We start from the raw sequence: 22,213 nt of genomic DNA, 5'->3' as shown, positions 1-22,213 counted from the left end.
GCCTTGTCCAGGGGCCACCCTCTCTGTGCCCGCAGCCCCTGCAGGCTGTACGTACACAACCTCCCCCAGCCCCCGCTGTGGGCAGTCGAGGCAGTAGCTGGAGAGGTTTGGGGGGGTAGGTGGGACCACCGTGTGTTGAATGCCTGTGTGCCAAGCAACTTACGCACAAGACCTCTCTGAATCCTAAGAACAACCCCACGAGGGGACTGTCCCGTTGTCATTTCACAGAAGCCAGGATCCTGACCTGAGGTCACTCAGCTGGGCCCTGCACATCCCGGCTGTTTGGAGAGAGCTGGTCCCCGAGGCTCCGGCTGCGCCCCAGGCCCTGCCCTGCCCGTAGACAGCCAGGCCTCCTAGCTGAGGACCAGGATCCGCGCCCAGACGCCCAGCAGCGGCCCGGCCACCACTTCTCAAAGTTTCCTGTCTCAGCAGGTTTAGATGCCTTCTTTCAAAATACCAGAAGTAATTAGACCAGATGGACTAGCTGCGTGCCAACTTCACTCCCTCCCTCACTCCTTCAAAAAAAAAAAAAAATCAAGGCCGTTTTCAGTTAAATGAGAACAAAAAATGCATCCAAAACCCATAAATGAATACGGTATGTATACGGAATTTTTTTTTAACACTTAGGATTTTGTAACAGCTGAGTTCTTCCTCTTCTTCTGCGGTTGGTTCCCGCCCCCTTCCTCTAAGCTGCTCTCGGCGAAGGCTCAGTGCCGAGTCTGCATCTGAGGGGCCCAGAGATGACTTCCAGAAAGTCACGGTGCCCCGGGAGGGTGGTCGCGCAAGCACGCGGCTCTAGTGAGCCCTCCATCCCTCCCACGCCGGACTGGACCGGGGAAGTGGTGAGGCAGCCTCCCCTGGGGTCAGGTCCCTGCTCTCCTGGAGCCTCAACTCTTCTAGTTGGGAAAAGAGACATGACAGAAATGGGTTGCTGGAGTAGTTAAGACAGTGTGGCCCTGGAGCTAGGTGGGCTGAAGGAGCAGGCGATAGCCCAGACACAGCCCCCATGTGCCAGGCAAGGAGGGCAACACAGAGCAGCCAGGAAGGATGATCTCCATATTTGGTGCCAGGCCAAGTGGAAAATCCCAAAACGGGATCCCTACCTCACACCATCAATGCAATCACTGCCAGTGGACCCAACACCTAAACATATTGATAAAAGGCAAAACAGCGAAGATCTGGGAAGATAATAAGGAAACATCTTCATGACTTCAGGGGCGGGATTTCTTAAATAGGACACAAAAAGCACTTACTGCAAAGAAAAACAGTGACACATTTGACTACACCAAAATTACGAACTTTTAGTCATCTGAAGGCACCATGAAGAGAGGGAAGAGGCTGGTCACAGGGGAGGAAAAGCCACTTGAGACATTACGTGTGATGAAGGGCTTGCACTCAGAATACATAAAGAATCTCTACAAACCAATACGGAAAGGGCAGACAACCCAATTATCTTTTTAAATGGGCAAAAGACCTGAGCCCTTCACAAAAGAAGAAATCCAAGTGGCCAAGATTCTCAACCTCGCCGGTCATCAAGGGAATGCAAATGAAAACCACCTTGAGATATCAGCACAGCCACCAGATGGGTACAATCTGCAAGGCCTACAATACCAAGTCCTGGCAAGGAGGTGAGGCAGGGCACTGCTGACAGGGGAAAAACTGGCGTAGCCTCTGCCAAAGAGCTGTACAGTGTATGACCTGACCACTCCGTTCCTGGGTGTGTGTGTGTGTGTGTGTGTGTGTCCACACACACGCACATTCAGGAGTAAATCTCTATGTACACCAAGAGACATGTGGAATGTTCATAGTAATATTATTTATAATGGGCCCAAAGCAAGGGTGGTGGGAACTGGGCAGAATGGATAAATAAATCGTGATATATTCCTACGATGAAATCCTACACAGCATTGAGAAGAGAACCAATCACAACTGCACATGATGACATGGAAGAATCTTAAAAATACATAATATTGAGTGAAAAAAAGCAGTCATGGAACAACACGAGTCCATTTTTATAAAGTTCGAAAAACAGGCAGAACCCAACTGTCTCAGGATACGGGTGGCCAGACGAAACACAGCATGCCCCGTTAAATTTGAACTTCAGACAAATTTACACAATTTTTTTAGTGTACATACATTTAAAATATTGCATAGGACATATTCACATTAAAAAATTATTCTCTCTCTGCCTCTGACCATCCTGCAAAATGGGATTGGTAATGGTGCCCTGTCACGGGGGACACAGCCAGGCTGGACCCATTCTTGGGTCTCCAGAGCCCTGCAGGGGGCCAGGCACCTGACGGCCACTGTGGGCCTCCGAGTGTGTGTCTCACAAGAAGTGGAACCATTCAAATCTGACCCACCGGTCTCCCAAGCAGAGCATCCCCTGGTGGTAACACTTAGAGGAAAGGCCGGTCGTGGCGACCATGAGTTTGCTGTCTGCTTCCTCCTCCGAGCTTCCTTTGGTGAGTCCTCAATGTCAAGGCCAACCTCGTCCCAAGTCTAGCACCAAAAGGGCTTCCCTCTGCTTTCCTCTGCTTACAGGGGATCGTCAGCCTCAGGCAGAGAAACAGTGGCCCTCTGCATGGGGGAGGAGCTGGGAGGACACCAGGCCCAACCACAGTGTATCTCTGCTTGCATGCCCCTTGTAACGGGCAGCTCACCACTCAGTAAGGCCCCACTGCCTCTCCTCTGGGCTCCTGCCTGTGGGATAGTCTTCCCACACTGATGAGAACCTGCCTTCTGTGTCTCTGCTCTGCCTTGTAGGACGACACAGAACAGGTCTGCCCCCAGCGTGGGTCAGCTTTGCCCACATGCCCCAGATACCACTGATATTAGGTTACTTACGGCTACTGGTTTATTTGATCCCTGATCCCCGCCTGCTGGTGTTACGATGCTGCTAAAGTCGCCTGTATTCCACGTGTTAGTCAATATGTTAAGGGCACGGGAAAAAGAAAAGGAAAACCCTGAACATCTGAATTTAATAATAATCACTGTCAGCTTTGCTGTCCAGCCCCTCCTAACAAGCTGCCATATGCCCAGGCGGCCGGCGCCGGGGGCTGAGCTCGCCCAGCCTAAACCTCGACAGACAGTGGGGATGGCGAACAGCCCCCCCCCCCCCCCCACCGAGCCAGGCAGAGTTGGCAGCCAGGCCACGAGGTTCTTTGGCCAAGAATACCTTCCTGGGGACTGATAAGTGCCACTTCCCCAGTGTGGCTTCACCTGACGACACCACAGAGAGGACCCTGGTGCCCCCTTGCCCAGATGGAAGACAGAGGCTCAGAGAGACGTGACTTGCCGAGGTCAGATGTGAAGTGAGAGTCAGGGCAGTGGGGACGTCCCTGGTGTGTCTGGGTCCAGGGCACAAGCGTGACTGAAAGTCAGCTCTGCACACACGAGCACTGTGTCCCTTCCAGGCCTCGGGTGTGATGTGGCAGGTCCCCACAGGCTGAGGACGCGGGGCTACAGGAGCTGCGACTCACTGAGTGCTGGGAGACCAGGGTGAGGCCACCACCCACCGTGGCAGCCGCCAGCCCGGCCTGATGGCCCAGCCTGTGGCCTCCGCTCTCTCACTGAGACCCTGGAAGCCACACTCTGCCCCCAGCACGTCCACAGCCCTCTGAGCCTCCTGGGCCTTGCCGGGGCTGTTTCCTCTGCCTGTCACACCCTTCCCAGACCCCAGAGCTGCTTGTATCTATGGCTCTCCTGTGGGGACACTTCCCCGACCGTAGCTCCCAGAGCTTCTCCTCCGTGGCTCTTGCTGAATCAAGGAATTGGTGGCTGATGTATCTCGCACGAGGATAAAAACCCCGTGAAGACAGGAGCCGCATCCGCCTGGCTCATGGCACGTCCCCAGAGCGGCCATGGGACAAATACTTGATCAATGAATTAACCAACCACTGGGTGGCCATGAGAACATCATTTTGATCCCCAGGTCTCAACGGGCCAACAAGGCCGAGATGCGTCCTGAGGCTATTCAGAGGACCAAGGAACACGCGAAGAGCACGTTGTCCCACGCCTGGCACACAGTAGGCGTTCATAAAAGGGCCTCCATCTTGGAGCAGACCGAGAGCCAGGAGAACCACTCACTGCGTGGCCCTGGGCAAGCCACGTCCTCACCGGGGCCTCTACTTACCCTTCTGTAGAAGGAGGTAATTGCAGGCCTGGTCCTACCCTAGGGGCTGTTGAGGTATCAGCGGGAACAGAGCTCTCTCTGTCCTGGTCTCCACCCCAGCGGCTCCCCAGTAATAATAACGACAGCCAACCTCCAAGGCCACACTCTGGGCCTGGCCTTCATCTGGACGGGCCCACGCAGCCCTCACAACCCCCCTATAGGGTGGGCAGTATCATTGCCCTATACAGAGGGACCAGAAAGGCTAAGGCACTTGCCCAGAGTCACACAGCTAAGAGGTGGTGTTACCCCAATTTGAACAACCCTTCCCTTACCACCCAACTGCCCAGCCACTACTGTTGCTGAGATTCCGGGGGCCTGGTGGCAGGGGCCCACCCTCCCAGGCATGCAGGTCCCAGGGGGGAAGGTGGCAGAAGGAACTCAGGATTAATTCCATGGTGCCATGGAAGCAGATGCAAGCAACTGGCTCACACAGGGGAAAATTTAGTGAAACTTCCTCAGCACATGAGCCCACGTCTCACCTCACACCACCTGCTCCGAGCCCCAGACGGGGCCTAAAGGAACCCAGGGTTGCTGCATGGAATGCCAGCTCACAGCCTGCATCTCAGAATGCAGACGAGGTGCCGTCTAGCCCTCGGCGTTAAGGGCTGTGAACCAACAGCAGGCCCAAGAAGAGTGTGGCAGGGTCCGGCACATAACAAGGGCTCCGAAATATGGCTCCTCCCTTGCCTCCTCCGCCCATGGAAACCCCACACCTCCTTCAAATACCCCCTCCAACAGGGAGCCCTCCTGGATCTCACCAAGCCCTCCTTGGGTCCCTTCTCTGTCTAGCAGCCTGGTGCTGGGCCCGCCATGGCATGGGGTCGGGGGTGTGCATCCAGCTGGGACGACAGGTAAGGGTCAAGGAGAAGACAGGTGCTCCTCCCACTCAGGCCCCAGGGGGCCTGCAACTAAAAGGTCCAGAACTGCCCTGCTGGAGCCACAAAAGTCAAAGCAGAGACCACAGGCAGCTCGAGCACAGAGCAGCTGGACACCAGCAAGGCTGACAGCGGCCTCACTCAGGCCTCAGCAGCACCAGCACTTGGCCTGCAGCTGGCATAGGGGACCACGGGGCTGGCCTGACATCCCGGCCAGGAGCCTGGGCAGCTGGCCGTCAAAGGGGTTCTTCGGGGCCCAGCTGTGGGGCTGCACAGAGCTGCTCTGGGTGGGGTGGGAAGGACACTGAGTGACACCTGCCGGCTCCCACCCCCTGCTGTCCTCCATCTCACATCTGGGTTCCGGGCAAGGCTGTGATGGAAGGGGGCTCCACGTAGCAAATAACAAGAACGATGTCTCCAATCGTGGAAAGCCTGGCGCAGCCACTGGGCTCAGCTGAACCCTCCTACATCTTTACAACCACCCCCTGCAGGAGGTGCCCCATCACTCCCATTGTGCAGAGGAGGAAACTGAGGCACCGAGAAGTTAAGTGACTTGCCCAGGGTCACACAGCCCGTAAGAGGTGAGGCCAAGAGTTGAGCCCAGGCAGTTTGGTTCCAAAGCCGTGCTGTTAACTTCTAAGCAATCTAACTTTAAACAAAATGTTGTGTGTACGGGTGTGGGTGTGTGTGGGTATGTGGGTGGGCAGGGGAGACAGGGTGTTGGAAACCACTGGGCAAAGAGATCCAGTCCAGATTCTCTGGTCTGGCACCTGACCCTCCTGACCCTCTAGCCTCATCTCCCGCCGCCCCACCTGCACCTCACGCTCCACCCCTCCCATCGTGCTCAGCTCACCTCCACGCCTTTGCTCACGCTGGTTCCTCCTTTGACAATGACCTCATTCTGGTTTTTTGCCTAACAGACTTCCCCTCCCGGTCTGGGCTCTCATGCCCTGCCAGGCAGACTCGGCCATCTCCTCCCCTCTCCTGGCCTTGGCCCCGAGCTCATCACATCCCTGAGGGCCCCCCACCCCAGTCCTCGTCAGGACCTCACAGGCCGCTGGGAGGGTTTGTGGAGACCCTGTACACGGCGAGGACCAGGGAGATGACAGCAGGCATCTCCTGGGGCTCAAGGAAGGCAGGACAGCCCAGCATCTCCTCTCTGCCCCATGAGGAGGCCTTGGGAGGATGGGACCATGTCCTAAATCCCTCACAGCCTCTAGCCAGCAGGTGGTCACCGTGTGGCATCAGCCAGGGCCACCCCAGGGCTTCCCAGCCACACTGTGTCATCAGCTGCTCTCCCTGAAGTCCCTGCACCCGGACAGGCCCCGGGTCCCCCCAGATCGCCCGTCAGCCTCCCTACATGTGCTGCTCTGGTTGATGGTGCAGCCTCAGGCCCTAACCCCTCCACGCCTGTGAATGTCCTTCTCTTCCCTCGTGGTTCAGGTCACCCCATCCCCTCCAGGGAGCCTTCCGGAATCAAGCCACTCTTTCAAGCACATGAGGTCTCTCCTTCCTGTGTATGGTGTCCTCCTCACCCTACCAGCACTTGGCACCCTGTGGCCATTGCCAGCTGGGCCTCTAAGGGCCAGGTGGTCTATCCAACTACAGGACGGGGACAATATATCAGTCCTCACAAGGCTGAGCAAGGATTAGAGACAATTCTTATGGAGATTTAAGCCCAGGGCCCAGCTTACTGTAATTGTTCAGAAATGATCTGCTGCCACCATCAACATCATCATAATCTTAATCATCACCATCACCATCATCATCACCATCACCATCATCATCACCATCATCACGGGGGTTACTATGGACACACCGACCGTCACGCAGACCCGTCATGACCTGTTCTCACCTTGATCCCCACTTAGCCAGGTGAGCCTAGGGATGAGGTCTGATTGCTCTGTGTCCCCAACAGGGAAAAAAGGCTTGATGTATACTTGTGATTTAAACAACTGCCGTCCCCATTACAGTAAAGCAGGACTTTGGCCTTCCATGAAAATTCCGACTGCCGCTCCTCAATCTGGCTAATCAATCACCACCCCCCCACCTATGCATCTTCTGTGTGTGTCAGAGGGACAGACAACAGGGAGATTCCTAGCACATGGAATAATGGTTAAAAGCAAGGATTCTGGAACCAAACTGCCTGGGTTTAATCTCAGCTCTGCCCATTCCTACTTGTGTGACCTTCAGCCAGGCCCTTACCCTCTCTGTGCCTCAGTTTCCTCACCTGGAAAATGGGGATACTAATAGTACCTGTCTATATGTGAGACAGTATAGCATATAGAATTATTTGCCAGATATGGAGAAACCAAGGCTCAGAGAGTGGCAGCGACCTGCCTAGGGTCACACAGCGTGAGGGGAGAGCTGGCCCCGGGTCTCTCTGCTGCTTCTCCCAGCCCCTCTTCCCTCCATGCACTCAGCCTCAGCTCCTCCATCCCCCCAGCACAGCTTCACTGTCACCAGCGGTCAGAACAGCGCCCACCAGGCACACTCACCACGGGGAGCCGTAGATCCGGAAGCCCCGCACGGTGACCTCCGAGTCCTGCAGGTAGATGCAGTTGGTTAGCAGCGACTGCACGTTCTCGTAGTTCTCCGGCTTCAGCTTCGACACGGACGGGAAGTAGTAAAAGTCCTGCTTGATGAGGTCGGCCATGAACTCCTGGTCGAAGGTCAGCTCATGGTTGCCTGCGATCACGATCTTGTACTCGTAGGGCAGGCTGCCTGCAGAGCCGACACAGACAGACACACGGTGCACCGCTGTTGGCTTCTGGAGGCCACAGTGCCGGGGGGAGGGGGCAGGCAAGAGCCCCTGGACCCCCCGGCAGAGCTGACCCTCGCTCCCGACAGGTGCCTTCTGATCAGAGGCGGCGGCGGCAGCCTGATTGCCATCCCTGTGGCCTCCCTGCCCCCGCTGCTGCTGGGTGACAGGCTGCCTGCCCCCCAGACCAGCAGGACAGGGCTGGGCAGTTTCCTGCAGGGCCTCTGAGCTGCAGTGGACCCGGCCCCATCCTCAGGACTCGCCCACCTCCGTTTCTTCAGTCCGCGCCACTTTTCCACTGGAAGGAGACCCTGCCCTGGACCCCCAGGCCTGCCTCGCCAGCCTCACTGTCTCAGGCCCCCTCCACCTGGGGGTCTGACTCGTTAGCTTCCACATGAACAGGAATTGCAAGTTCTTTGCAGAGCCCAGGTCAAACCTTGGGAGACCCTACGCTCGGGAAAGATTACAGTGCCCGTCCCCACCCCTACTGCCACGGAATTCAAAGTCAAAACACAGTCTAAGCGGGAACAAAACAAAACCGTCCGTGTATAACATACACTGAGCTAATACTAGGGTCCTTCCAGCTGTGCTCTCTGCAAATGCCACGCGGTTCCTCAACGCCGTGCTTCTTCCCCTTTCTTTCTCTGGGGCCTTACGTTGTAGATGCCCTAGGCAGGTGTGTGCACTGCCTCCCGGGTGATCTGGCCATGGGCTGGGTTCCAGGACGGCCGCCCAAGGCTACCACAGCCCCTCGGCCTCAGTAAACTGACCGCCACCCGCCCCGGCTCCCCAACACCCGCCGGCAGCCAGCCTGACCCCAGGCTCAGGCCCGTGACCCCCGACCTCGCACCAGCCTCAGCTGCTAGGTTCTCCGGGCCTGGAGAAAGAGTCATGATGGTACCTGATTAGGATAAAAAAATGAATTTCGAAGGTGAACCCCGAGGCCCAAGCCTTTTTCTTGCCCCCTCCCCAAGGGCGTGCCCTGGCGGGTCAAGCAAACACCAAGGGGCGTGTGAAGGTGCCAGCCCAGCACGGGGCCTTGGGGAGACGGGGTGTCCAGGCAGGAGAATGGTGACATTCCATAGCCATTTCACAGACAAGTAACTGCGGCCACTGAATGGAACTTCTAAACGACCTCAGCTCTGGTTTCTGAAGGAGCCAGGACAAAAGACACCAAACTTTACTCTGCGTCTGTTTCAGCAAGAAAGTCGCTTCTTTTGTCCGAATTCTTCAGCAGTAAGTGGCTAGTTAGCAGGACCCCGTGTACGTATCAGCCCTACTACGCGTCAGGCGCGGAGCCAGCCTTCATCATCTCCATCGTGCAGACGCGGAAACTGAGGCTCAGGAAGCTGCGGGGTGACGTGCTGGAGGCCACATGGCCAGGAGGTGGCAGAGCTGGATTCTGAGCCAGTCAGGCCTGTGTGACCCCAGACTTTCCACCTACTCGGGGAAAGCCCGGGAAGGCGCCCTCGACAAGGCCAGGGCGAGAGCCCCATCCTGACCACCGAGAGCCGTGGCCACACCTCTGGCTCCGGCCTCCCGTCCGGGGGTCCCAGGGTGATGTGAAAGGGAACCTTCCCAGAGGACAACCCCGGGCTAACAGAGATCCACACCTCAGGAGGCGTCTTCTCCATTCCCAGTGACCATGACTCCCACAGGAGCACACACAGGGCAAAGTGTCCGGATTTGGATCCAGCTGACCTGGGTTCTGTCACCTCTCATCCGAGCAAGTCACTTAACCTCTCTGAGCCTCAGTTTCCCCTCTGATTGACGTGAGTGTGCCTGGTAACTGCCCCTTTCTGGGGGCCAAGGGCCTCGTGTGGCCCTCAGCTCCACCAAGCCCCTTCCCTGTGGCTGGTCCCACCCAAGGGTAACACAGTCCAGGGACAGCAGAGCTTTCTCACCCTTGACCATGACCTGAAACTCAACCTCCTCTGCTGTGTGAGCCTTCTGTCAGAAACCCAATTCCAGAAATGCCTCTTCTCCAAATTCTGAGGACTGTCTGCCTTACTGGGAACTGAGGCCCACAATACCAGGTCAGCTGCGACAGACGTGGGATCAAACTCAGCTCCCCGTAAGGTTCCAGGAAGAATCCCGTTTGCCCAGCACTGTGGAAGCTCCAGGAAGAGGCAGGGTGAGTTTTATGGCTGAGCCACACAATGAAGTTCTAGGTACCATAACTACACCTATTATCATATTCTAATTGCAATGAAATGGAAGCATCCAGAACCCAGTTAGAAACTTCTCCAGCCCGCCCCCCTCCCACCCCTGCAGTTGGGAACTGCCCATTCTGCCTGGCCTCAGGCTCTATGGCCGTGGCAAAGGGCTGTTGGGTGGCCGCTCGCCTCCCAGCCTGGCCACAGAGGAGGTGGGGACCCCAGCACAGAGAGAGAAGTTTTTCACAAAACAAGCAGAAAACCATAATCTGTTCATCACTGCCTCACCGGCCACCCAGACTTCTTTACAGGTTTGAGAAAATAGCGTTCTCTCTTCTTTGGTGTTTGTCAACTCTGGGAGGCTGTCCGATGACAGGCATGGGCTCCAGGGGCTGACAGCTGGGTCCCAGACCCAGTTCTGCCACTAACCGGCTATATGACTTGACCTCCCCGGGCCTCCGTTTCCTCACCCATGAAACAGGAAGAATAATGCCTACCTCGCAAGACCGTTCTAGGATTACACAAGACAATGAATGGAAACACACAAAGCCTTTTGATGTTCAGAAAAAGTCAGCTTCCCTGGGCCAGAGTTTGCAAACTAGAAGCCAGCAGGCCAGCCCTGCCCACAGACATATTTTGTTTGGCATAATTTTTTGGCTTTTCTCAATTTGCATTTGTTGCCAACATTAAAAATTAGAGAAATTCCAATAAAATGTCATTCTTTCTGTTTTCTAAAAATCAATCAGTTAATTTTAAAATCTCACCATCCTGGCCTAGGCAAGTGCTGAGTGCCTTGCTTCCCTTAGACAGGAAGCAGAGGGCAATTTGCCCGGTCCCCACTTGTCCTTACTACTCACACCCAGTCCACTTCACTCATTTTAAGGTACTGCCCACTCCCAGCAGCGTTGGGGATTCTGGCCCCGGCCACAGTCCCTGGAGATGAAAGGGACCAGACCTGGCCCCTGCCCCTCCGAGCTGCCAACCAGGCCGTGGGGATGAGCTCCCCAAGGCCCCTCTGCCTCCCCGCCTCACCCATCCTCCTATTTGTCATCCCAGCCTGGCCCAGGGATGCTGAGACGTCCTCTTGTTCTCCTCACAGGAGAGAATCCGGAGCAGAGAGGAGATGTGTTGGCTTCACCACCTCCATCCCAAGCAGGTCCCTGCAGAAGTCCGGAAAGCGGAGCCCCCGCCAGCACCCCAGGTGACACGGTGCAGAGACCCCTCTCTCCAGTGATGCTCAGGCTGCCGGCGGGGAGGGGAGAGGCTTGCCTGGGCCTGAGCATCTGGAGAAGGGTCGTGGGGGACAGCACAGAGAAGCCTGCCATTTCCGGGACCTCACTGTTGGGCCAGCCACCCTCGGTAAAAGGCTGGGCCCTCCCGAGGTGGGCTCTGTTACTTCTGCCTCGAAGCTGGGGAACGAGGGTCCCCGGTCAGGAACCTGCCCAGGTCCCGCAGCAGGTGAACGGGAGAAGCAATGCTAGGTGCTGGTCCAGCTGACGCCACACCTCTGGGTCAGTAGCTCAGATTCGTTCAAGGCCACCAGGCCAGCCCCTCGCCACAGTGCAGTCGCGGCTGGAGCAGCGGCCACCACGACTGCCTTCCGCACTAGTTCTCTGCGTTTCCACTTCCAGCATCCATCCACCCCACTCGGCGCGCCGCCCCGGCTCGGGGAGCCCGAGCCGCACTAATGTATTGATGTCATGTCTCTGACCGGGGGTGTTACTTAAGCAAATTAGCAAATTACTCCAACCATACAGTTTCATTTATTTCCGCAGCTCCTGACTACCAGGGACTGAGGAGTGGGCAGGAGGCTGTGGGCTCTCCCCTGTTCCTCCCACCTCGGATCAGAGGAGGTAACTGAGGCTTCTTCCCTCCCAGGGAGGAATCAGCTCCGGGACATAAAGCCAGGTGGGGGGCAGGAGCCATAACATGCTGGCGTGACACCCTCAAATATTGTCTGGTTTCTCCCCAAGAGATGGGTGCCACACAGCTTGGAGGCAGGGCGCTCATCCATTTGTGAACACAGAAACCTTCCAGCACCATGCCCTTCTGAGCTGGAAGTCCAGCCACAGACACATCTCTGTCTGCATGTTCACTTGGACTTGGCAACTCGCCAGCTGTGTATAACCTTAAAAGACACTTAAGTATTATTATCCCCATTTTACATCTGGGAAAATGGAGGTTCAGAGAGGTTACACAAATCAATAACAAAGTGATGAACAAGCACAGAGGGTAATGGACAGTTTGGCAGTTTTTGTGGCTTGGCCTCATCAAACTCATCCTGAACTGGTACCATCATGCTACACTGCCTCTCAGCAGGTAGACAGATCGTTGGATGGATGATGGATGGATGGATGAGTGGATGGATAGATGGATGGATGCATGATGGATGGATGATGGATGGATAGATGGATGGATGCATGATGGATGGATGATGGATGGATGATGGATGGATGATGGATGGATAGATGGATGGATGCATGATGGATGGATGATGGATGGATGGAGGATGGATGATGGATGGATGATGGATGGATGATGGATGGATGCATGATGGATGATGGATGGATGGATGATGGATGGATGATGGATGGATGATGGATGGATGATGGATGGATGATGGATGGATGATGGATGGATGATGGATGGATGATGGATGGATGGATGGATGGATGAGTGGATGGATAGATGGATGGATGCATGATGGATGGATGGAGGATGGATGATGGATGGATGATGGATGGATGATGGATGGATGCATGATGGATGATGGATGGATGGATGATGGATGGATGATGGATGGATGGATGGATGGATGATGGATGGATGATGGATGGATGATGGATGGATGATGGATGGATGATGGATGGATGGATGGATGGATGATGGATGGATGATGGATGGATGATGGATGGATGATGGATGGATGATGGATGGATGATGGATGGATGATGGATGGATGGATGGATGGATGAGTGGATGGATAGATGGATGGATGCATGATGGATGGATGGAGGATGGATGATGGATGGATGATGGATGGATGATGGATGGATGCATGATGGATGATGGATGGATGGATGATGGATGGATGATGGATGGATGGATGGATGGATGAGTGGATGGATAGATGGATGGATGCATGATGGATGGATGGAGGATGGATGATGGATGGATGATGGATGGATGATGGATGGATGATGGATGGATGATGGATGGATGATGGATGGATGGATGGATGGATGAGTGGATGGATAGATGGATGGATGCATGATGGATGGATGATGGATGGATAGATGGATGGATGCATGATGGATGGATGATGGATGGATGGAGGATGGATGATGGATGGATGATGGATGGATGATGGATGGATGCATGATGGATGATGGATGGATGGATGATGGATGGATGATGGATGGATGGATGGATGGATGAGTGGATGGATAGATGGATGGATGCATGATGGATGATGGATGGATGGATGATGGATGGATGATGGATGGATGATGGATGGATGATGGATGGATGATGGATGGATGATGGATGGATGGATGGATGGATGAGTGGATGGATAGATGGATGGATGCATGATGGATGGATGATGGATGGATAGATGGATGGATGCATGATGGATGGATGATGGATGGATGGAGGATGGATGATGGATGGATGATGGATGGATGATGGATGGATGCATGATGGATGATGGATGGATGGATGATGGATGGATGATGGATGGATGATGGATGGATGATGGATGGATGATGGATGGATGATGGATGGATGGATGGATGGATGAGTGGATGGATAGATGGATGGATGCATGATGGATGGATGAGTGGATGGATAGATGGATGGATGAGTGGATGGATAGATGGATGGATGATGGATGGATGGATGGATGGATGGATGATGGATGGATGGATGGATAGAGGGATGGATGATGGATGGATGATGGATGGATGAGTGGATGGATAGATGGATGGATGCATGATGGATGGATGAGTGGATGGATGATGGATGGATGATGGATGGATAGATGGATGGATGAGTGGATGGATAGATGGATGGATGATGGATGGATGGATGGACGGATGGATGATGGATGGATGGATGGATAGAGGGATGGATGATGGATGGATGATGGATGGATGAGTGGATGGATAGATGGATGGATGCATGATGGATGGATGAGTGGATGGATAGATGGATGGATGCATGATGGATGGATGATGGATGGATGATGGATGATGGATGGATGGATGGATGGATGGATGATGGATGGATGAGTGGACGGATAGATGGATGGATGATGGATGGATGGATGGATGATGGATGGATGATGGATGGATGAGTGGATGGATAGATGGATGGATGAGTGGATGGATAGATGGATGGATGATGGATGGATGGATGGATGGATGGATGGATGGATGATGGATGGATGAGTGGATGGATAGATGGATGGATGAGTGGATGGATAGATGGATGGATGGATGGATGCATGAGTGGATGGATAGATGGATGGATGGACAAAGAAGGATGGATTATGGATAGATGAATAGATGGAAAGAGATAGATGGATGCATTTATAAATCAATCAATCCATCTTGGGATAGCTCTGTCTCCTTTATACCAACTGATCTCTGTCTACCTGGATCCCTCCCTTTCCTCCAAATTTTTCCTCCAACTGTCCTGGCAGGGTTTGCTATCCAGACCCACCTCCCTCACCCATAATCCTGACTGGCCCTCTCTGAATCATCTCCCATTGGACCTGCTCTCTCGTAGATGGGGGTGGAAGAGCCAGAACCAAGGCTCTGGTAAGGCTTAACTATCACAGAGGCAAGTGGAAAAGTCCCCTCCTCTGTTCTGGGGCTGCCACCTCTGTTGCTACAACCTAAAGCTGCATTAGATGCTCACATCAGCCTGCAGCTCTTACCAACCTGATTGTGGATAAAATGCCCAACGACCAATCATCAGAGGCTTTCTGGCGTAGCTTCATCTTCTCCCTCCTGTATCTGGGTGGTGAATGAGGGAGTGTTTGGGGGCCCGCAATGACCATTTGACTTGCAGGGGCTTCGTGGGGAAAAAGATGAGATGAAAACAAACTCTTCCTCCCCATGCCTGCCCAGAGGAAATTAATGTTGTTCCCTCTGCCCCTTCTTGCGGCTGTCCTTCCTGGCAGCAGAGAAGAGGGCTAATATACAGGGGAACCACCCCAGTGCCCAGATGGGAGCACCTGCCCTGACAAGGTGCCAAGAGTGCCTGAACCCCGGGTGTTCTCCAGCAGGTGTCTGGGGGCTGTGCCAGCTTGGTGAGGCTCCGAGAGGGGACAAATGGGCCCAATGCCTTCTCACACCCACCTCCCTCAGCCCAACAGAAGCAAAGAATCCAGTCAGCCTATCCCCAAAGCCCAGCAAGCCAGAAACTCGCTTTCTTCCCTGAAGCTGGGCCCTGTTTTAACCCCCCGGCCCTGGTCAGCTGCCCACAAGCTCTGTCTGAGCACAGGCTGTGTTCCAGAAGCTGGACAAGGCACCAAACAAAGCTTAGTCCTGAGGTCAGTGCCAGAAGTGACACGCAGAGCTTCCAATCCACACCCCTCATTGGACAGAGGGGGAAACTGGAGCTCAGAGAGGGAAAGGGGCTTGTCTGAGGTCACACAGCAAGAGAACAGCGAACCAGCACTCGAACCCCAGCCTCCAACCTCAGGAACGCAGAACAGTGGTCACACCAGCCAGCCTCTGGTGGGACATGCAGGCTGAGCTGGGGACTGGAAAGATAGGACATTCGGGAAGAGTGAGGGTCTGCTTGGCTCCTGGGCCAGGTGGGCCTTGCTGGGGTGTGATCTCCCAGCCTCGGGTCTGGGAGAAGCAGCAAGTCCTCGTGGAAACCAGCCCTCCTCCCTGCTTTTCAGAGCTGGTGGGCATTGTTATGCATTTGTATTCTGCGTGATAACGTCCAGCTCATCTTCCCCAAATGCTTCGTTTCTTCTCAGCCAGCTCCCTTGAAATCCTGGCATTTGCTAGCCATGGATTTGTTGGTGGTAAAAAGACCATTAGGTATTCATCAGCAGAGAATTGGAGGATGATCATACTATTTTAACTTTTCATTTGCCATCTATGTCCAAATAGATATGCACCCACACGTAGATTCCACATGGCAGCGAGTATGCGCGGGGTTCAGAGCACAAAGGGGGATGCAAACGAAAGCTCTGCTACTTGCGCTTCCAAGATTAATCTCCCTCCAAAAGGTTACAATTCTTTATCGCTAACACTTACCCATCCCATTGAACAGAAAGTGCTACCTCCAAACTGCATAATCTGTTCAATTCAACATGATATGTGCAAGCTTCTCCATAATCTACGCCATTCCCGGAGCGGCGTTCGGAGCCCGGCAGAGTTTTAGTGTTCTCTGAATGCAGCGGCAATCAGGCAAATGCCCACTTATGGCTCCTCCCGCCCATCCCCGTCTCGCAGAACACAGCAGAGGGGAATGGAATAAAGAGACGGCATAACGATCTCTGATTGCATTTTTAGTGCGTCTTTGACAGTTCTGTGTTTAAACACTTGCCCATGTCTGGGAGATTCACGTGACCAGACTTCTTGGGATGGCACTCGATCTAGGGTAACTCTGGAGTGGAGACTCGGCTTCAAGCTGCCGCCGGGGCTGGCTGCAGGGGGCTCGGGCACACGCGTGCCATCGCCAGGCACACACAGAGCACACGGGCCGGCGATGCAAAAAGGGAATCTGTGTGCAGCCCGAGCAGGCGGGAGAGGCTGAAGACAGGTGCCTGGGCCAAGGGCAGGGCTGAGAGATGGGAGCACACTGCACGGGCTGTGTCCCCCAGAAGCTGGTTTGTGCTGCCCCGTGCCAGGCACAGTGATAAGCAATTTAGATGCAAGGCTTCTAGACACCCTTGGAGAGCAAGGCTGGACCCCATCTCTGCCTCCTCCCGGCGACTTGGCCTGGAGAGAAAACCCTCACTTCTCAGCCTCGGCATCCCCATCTGCAAAGGCGGAACGTTCAGGGTTCTTCACGGAGTTCTTGGAAAAATCAAACTAGGGAAGACACATAAAGCCCCTGTATTGGACTTATACAGAGATTTGTTTCAATCAGGTACGGTAAGACTTGCAGACACGGAAACGACTGCCCTGAGGAAGAAGGTGATACTCACAGATCCCTAGAAACAGGGCAAGCGGGCAGATGGGCTAGTGAATAATGAGGGTGGGCTCTGGGGCACAGGGCTGACCCTCGTTGTCTGCTCCCAGGCCCTGGGGTGATTGATCAGGGCAGTGTGTGCAACAGCCCCGTGCAGGACGTGGCTGGGGGTGGGGGGTGGAGTCTGGATTGGTTGGTTTGCTTGTGAAAGGTGTGCTCAGAGGTGAGTCCTTTACTATCTCTACAATGGGTTAACTCTGGAGGGGTAGTTCCTCAGGGTCAGCCAGCCTCCAAGGTGCCAAGCCATCAGAATTCAGAAAACCAAAGGCATGATTTATACAACCTGGATGGTAGCTGTTATCACTGTCCTTAGGGATGTTAGGAGGAGTAAATGCCATGCTCTGCTATGAAATCCAGAAATGTTAGCTGGGAAGATGGAGATGGGAAAAGAGGCCTAAGAAAGTCAGGTCACTTGCCTGGGGTCACACAGCAGCATGGGAGTCCAAATCGCCTGCCTAAACCTGGGTGTCGAGACCCCCCCCCCACTGTAGGACAGTCCTGGGAGGGCGGACCCTCCACCCACCGAGCTGCAGGCCGGCCCCCTCAGGTCCCATGGGGGAGGGTTCTGGATTCACAACCCAACACCGGTGCCCATATTTAAAAGGCAAATGCGATTTTTCTTCTGTTTCATCCTAATAGCCAAAATGTTTAACTTTCAAACATTTGTTTTTCCTGGGAAATGTTTTAAAAACAGGAACATTCAGTCCTAATCATCTATTTAAATGCTTGTTTCAATTGCTACTGCAGAGCACATAGGACTTCAGGCTGAAGGGGACAGTTGAAAGGTTTCTGGGTGTTTCCTCCCCCAAATTAGGCCTCCTGTAGCCAGAAAGATTTTGTGGGAACCTCCCCAGAACACACATGCTCAAACACTTCATGAAAGGCTCCCCACGGCCCTCACAAGGGGCCAAGCTGGTGACCATGGATGTAACACGCATTCAGAACTCAAGGCTACGGCGCCCCCTCCAGGCCAGGCCCCGGTGGTGCCCTGACCTCAACTTTCCGCAGCACGACACACCGTGCACCCCTCTGAGCTGCTTGAGGCCTCTTTGCTCATGCTGTTCCATCCAACGAGGACCCTCTTCCTGCCCTTCTTTCTGAGCCAACTCCAACTGGTTCTCCCTTCATCAGTGGGCCCAAGTGCCACTTCCTCCAGGTTGCCTGCCATGAGCACCCTCTTTCACCCAGCACTCGGGGCTCCCAGCTCCGCCCAGCCTGAGCTCTCGCTGTCGCTGCTTGTCTGCTTCCCCCACCAGCCGGGCATCCTTCCAGGCTGGGACCGGCCTGCTTCCTCTCTTGCGCCCAGCACAGGGCTGGCTATAGGGGGAAGTGCTCATATATGCTCACTGAATGCAAGATGTATTATCATCCACGTAGGATAGAGGATGAGGATCAGAGGGTGAGGTCAATGACTCACCAAAGGTCCCCAAGCAGTCCACTACGGAATGTTCCAGAAGGATCATCGTTAAGATGCTGACCAGCCTGTCGGGTGGCAGCCCCTAAACTGTCGTGGCTTTCACTCCCTCAACAGACATCAAGATGCGCACAAGGCCCAGGCGTGGGGCTGGCACTCGGAGGCTCCAGGAAGAGCCTCCCTGGAGGCAGGGAGGCCTGGGTTCAGCCTCAGCTCTGCTACCACATCACCGGACCCGGGTGAGGCCTTCCCCTGCTCAGGTCTCAGTTTCCCCATCTATCCCATGAGGAGCTCCTGACCCTTAGAGAGCCCTTTCAGCTTTCTAAGACCCTCCAGGAGGTGCCGGGGTTGGGGGGAGCTTCCCAAGGCAGGTGCTAATAGGGCCAAACAGTAGGACAGAAAGGGCTCACACAGGGCAGGGCATTTTGAATGCCCACGTTTGCCTGCTTGCTGCTGACATCCTGTGAAATCAACAGTAAAGGAATAAAAAGGTATGACCCTCCACAAGAAGCAAAGCGAGCTGTGGCCAGAGCTCCAGGCGGCTCAGGGACCCAAGCTCAGGTGCACGGTCTGACCTAGAACCCATGGGAGCAGGTAGGCCCAGGGGCCCTCCCCCATCACACCTGTCACCTCGCCCTTCACCCACCAATCTCTGCAGAAGAGAGGGTATTTACTCTCAAGGGAAAATAACAGCTCCACAGAGCCCCATTTAAGGACCATAGGGCTTGAGGGAGGATGGGCAGTGAGGTCGGAGGCTGAACAACAGGAGGATAAAGTGAAAGAATAAATATAGTGACTGTGGAGACCACAGGCCCCTTCCCCAGTGAGCTCTCAGGTTCTGGAAGCCAGCCTTGGAAACTGGGGAACTCATTTCTGGGGAGAAAGATAGGTCCAGGAGAAAACACCTACAGATAGTGATATCAGGGGCTCCCCAAAGAGATGGCCAGGACCCCATCACAGTACACCCTCCACCCCACACACACACGTATACACACAGCTTATCAACAGCTTTCAAACGTCTAGTTCTTAAACACAACACACAGGATCATCAGACCTCAGAGAAAAGCCTCCAAGCTGAAAACGGAGGCAGAGGCCAAAACAAGAAGAAAGGAAATTGGAGGAAAAGGGGCTGATGCAGGGGGAAAAAATAACATATAATTACCACCATTGGTGAGATAACGGAAGATACTGCACCCGTGACATTCTAGCAGGGTGCTCTTAACAAAAGAAATTAAAACGTGGCAGAATTTTAAAATTTTGGTTAGAGAGTAGAAGATGGAATTGAGGAAATGTCCCAGAGACTGAAACAAAATGACAATAAAGTGACCAGGCAAGGAAAGAGACAAAAATCAGAGAATCAAAACCAGAGGTCCGGGCTTCCCTGGTGGCGCAGTGGTTGAGAATCTGCCTGCCAATGCAGGGGACACGGGTTCGAGCCCTGGTCTGGGAAGATCCCACACGCCGCGGAGCAACTGGGCCCGTGAGCCATAATTACTGAGCCTGCGCGTCTGGAGCCTGTGCTCTGCAACAAGAGAGGCCACTATAGTGAGAGGCCCGCGCACCGCGATGAAGAGTGGCCCCCACTTGCCACGACTAGAGAAAGCCCTCGCACAGAAACGAAGACCCAACACAGCCATAAGTAAAATAAAATAAAAAACAAAACAAAACAAAAAAAACCCAGAGGTCCCACATTTGGATACTATGAAAAAGAAGTCAGAAAAAAAAGAGGGGAGGGAAATTTTGAGAAAAAAAAAAAAAAAAAGAATATGAGAGAATGTCCCAGGATTAAAGGACAATATTTGCTCCATTAAAAGGGTTACCTGAGTGCCCACAATAATGAATGAAAAAACACCCACATCTGAGGTACACTGCCCAGAAACAAAACAGGTCATATACCAAGGGTGAGATATCCAAACGATAGTGGAATCTTCAAGAGTGACACAGAAAACTAAAAGAAAACAGAGCAATGCCTTCCAAATTTTGAGGGAAAACGATCTGCTACCCAGAATTCTACACCCAGACAAACTATCAATTAAGACTGAGGACAAAATAAAGACTTTTTCTGATATACAATTTGCCAAACATTTATCTCCAGCGCATTCTTTCTCAGAAAGCTACTGAAGGGTGTGTTCCACCAGAATGAGGGAGTAAACCAAGAAAAAGGAAGCCATGGGATCCCGGAACCAGGAGCTCCAAGAGAAAAGGAAGGCAAAGGCAAATGGTGAAGGGGGATCCAGGATGACGAGTGTACACAGGCCTGGAGGGCAGCTAATCCAGACCGGGGCAGGGGTTGGAGGCTCAGGAAGTACAAGAAAAATGGGCCAACTGATGGCCTGGCCCAGCCCACCACACTGCTGAGGGGCACTTCAAACCCTGCAGGAGACAGGGATGAACCACAATGGGTACATGGAAAAACAAGCAAACAAAACAATTTACTACTTCAGGAAAAACAATAGGTTATGCAATGAATATTTAACCAAAAACTGTGATGGGACTATAGCAAAAGGATAAGAGAGGAGATGTGTATATATGGGTAGAGAGACTAAGTCTCTAAATTTTCATTTTTCATAGTAAGACATTAAAAAGTAATCCCTAAAATTGAAAAATAAAAAACAGCAATATAAGGTTGTTACATAGAGACATCGTGGTGATAAATCAGCAGCTACCAGATTTGCACGGGGAATAGGAATCAGGACTGGGGAGGGGACCTGGGGAGGAGGCTGCTGGCTTTACCATAAGCCTTGTAGCATGTTGTGACTCATTCTGCACATGTATTACCTTAATGCAAATAAAACTGTAATGAAATTAAAAGACGGCATTGGAGGCCAGGCACTCCTCGCCTGCCTCCTACCTCTGCCCAGGGCAGCCTGACCTCGCACTGGTTCTACCCGCTGCTCAAAATCTAGAACCAAATCAAACTGGGTCACAATTGAATCTGTAGATTGTTTTGCATGGTACTGACATCTTAACAATCTGATTCTGAGGATCTAAGGGCTGGGACGACTCTAGCAACAAGGTTCAAAGGCAGGTGATCTGGCCAAGCATCTCCTCACTCTGGTAGGTCAGACAGCCACTAATAACATCACATGTGTCACCTGCTGAGAGTCTGAGACAGGCTCCCTCCTGCCTTACTTCTAACTCTCACAACAGCCCCACAAAATGGGCAGTAGATTGGCAGATGAAGAAATTGGGGCTCAGTGAGGTTAAATAACTACAAAATGGGTAAGCAGAGAAGTGGGAATCCATCTGTAGCTGAAGCCTCAATCTCTCCATTTCTGTCACACCACCAAGACATATTACATATGCCAAAGAAATATTCCTCAGAAAAAAAAAAGAAAAAAATGGTGCCATATACTTGAGTCCTTATAAAATCTCCCCTGTTATGAGGAGCTCTCAATGATTTTATTTTAAACAACATAACATTTTGGAGATATCTTGTGGCTTCATAAACAAGCCTTTACAGACCATCTTGAAAAGCAATACAGATGTCAGAACAAGTTAAACGAATTCAGCAAAGGTGCAGGATACAAAAACAATGGGCAAGACAAGCAGTTGCATTTCTATACACTAACAATAAACAATCTGAAAAGGATATTAAGAAAACAATCTTAT

General features: G+C 53.1%; 1 protein-coding gene across 6 annotated transcripts in view; it reads right to left on the bottom strand.

Annotated features, from left to right (window-relative positions):
* The window catches only part of MPPED1 (metallophosphoesterase domain containing 1), an 81,496-nt gene that overhangs the window by 19,545 nt on the left and 39,738 nt on the right, over positions 1–22,213 (bottom strand). For all 6 annotated transcript variants that reach the window (XM_082352675.1, XM_082352674.1, XM_082352676.1 and 3 more), the window contains one exon: positions 7,548–7,773. In XM_082352675.1, the coding sequence (XP_082208801.1) occupies positions 7,548–7,773 (226 nt within the window). The remainder of the gene's footprint in view (positions 1–7,547; positions 7,774–22,213) is intronic.

The sequence above is a fragment of the Balaenoptera borealis genome (assembly GCF_965194805.1).
Source record: "Balaenoptera borealis genome assembly, chromosome: 13".
In the NCBI taxonomy this organism is placed as follows: Eukaryota; Metazoa; Chordata; class Mammalia; order Artiodactyla; family Balaenopteridae; genus Balaenoptera; species Balaenoptera borealis.
Note: the sequence above shows the minus strand (reverse complement) of the source record. Positions and strands in the feature narration are given on the sequence as shown.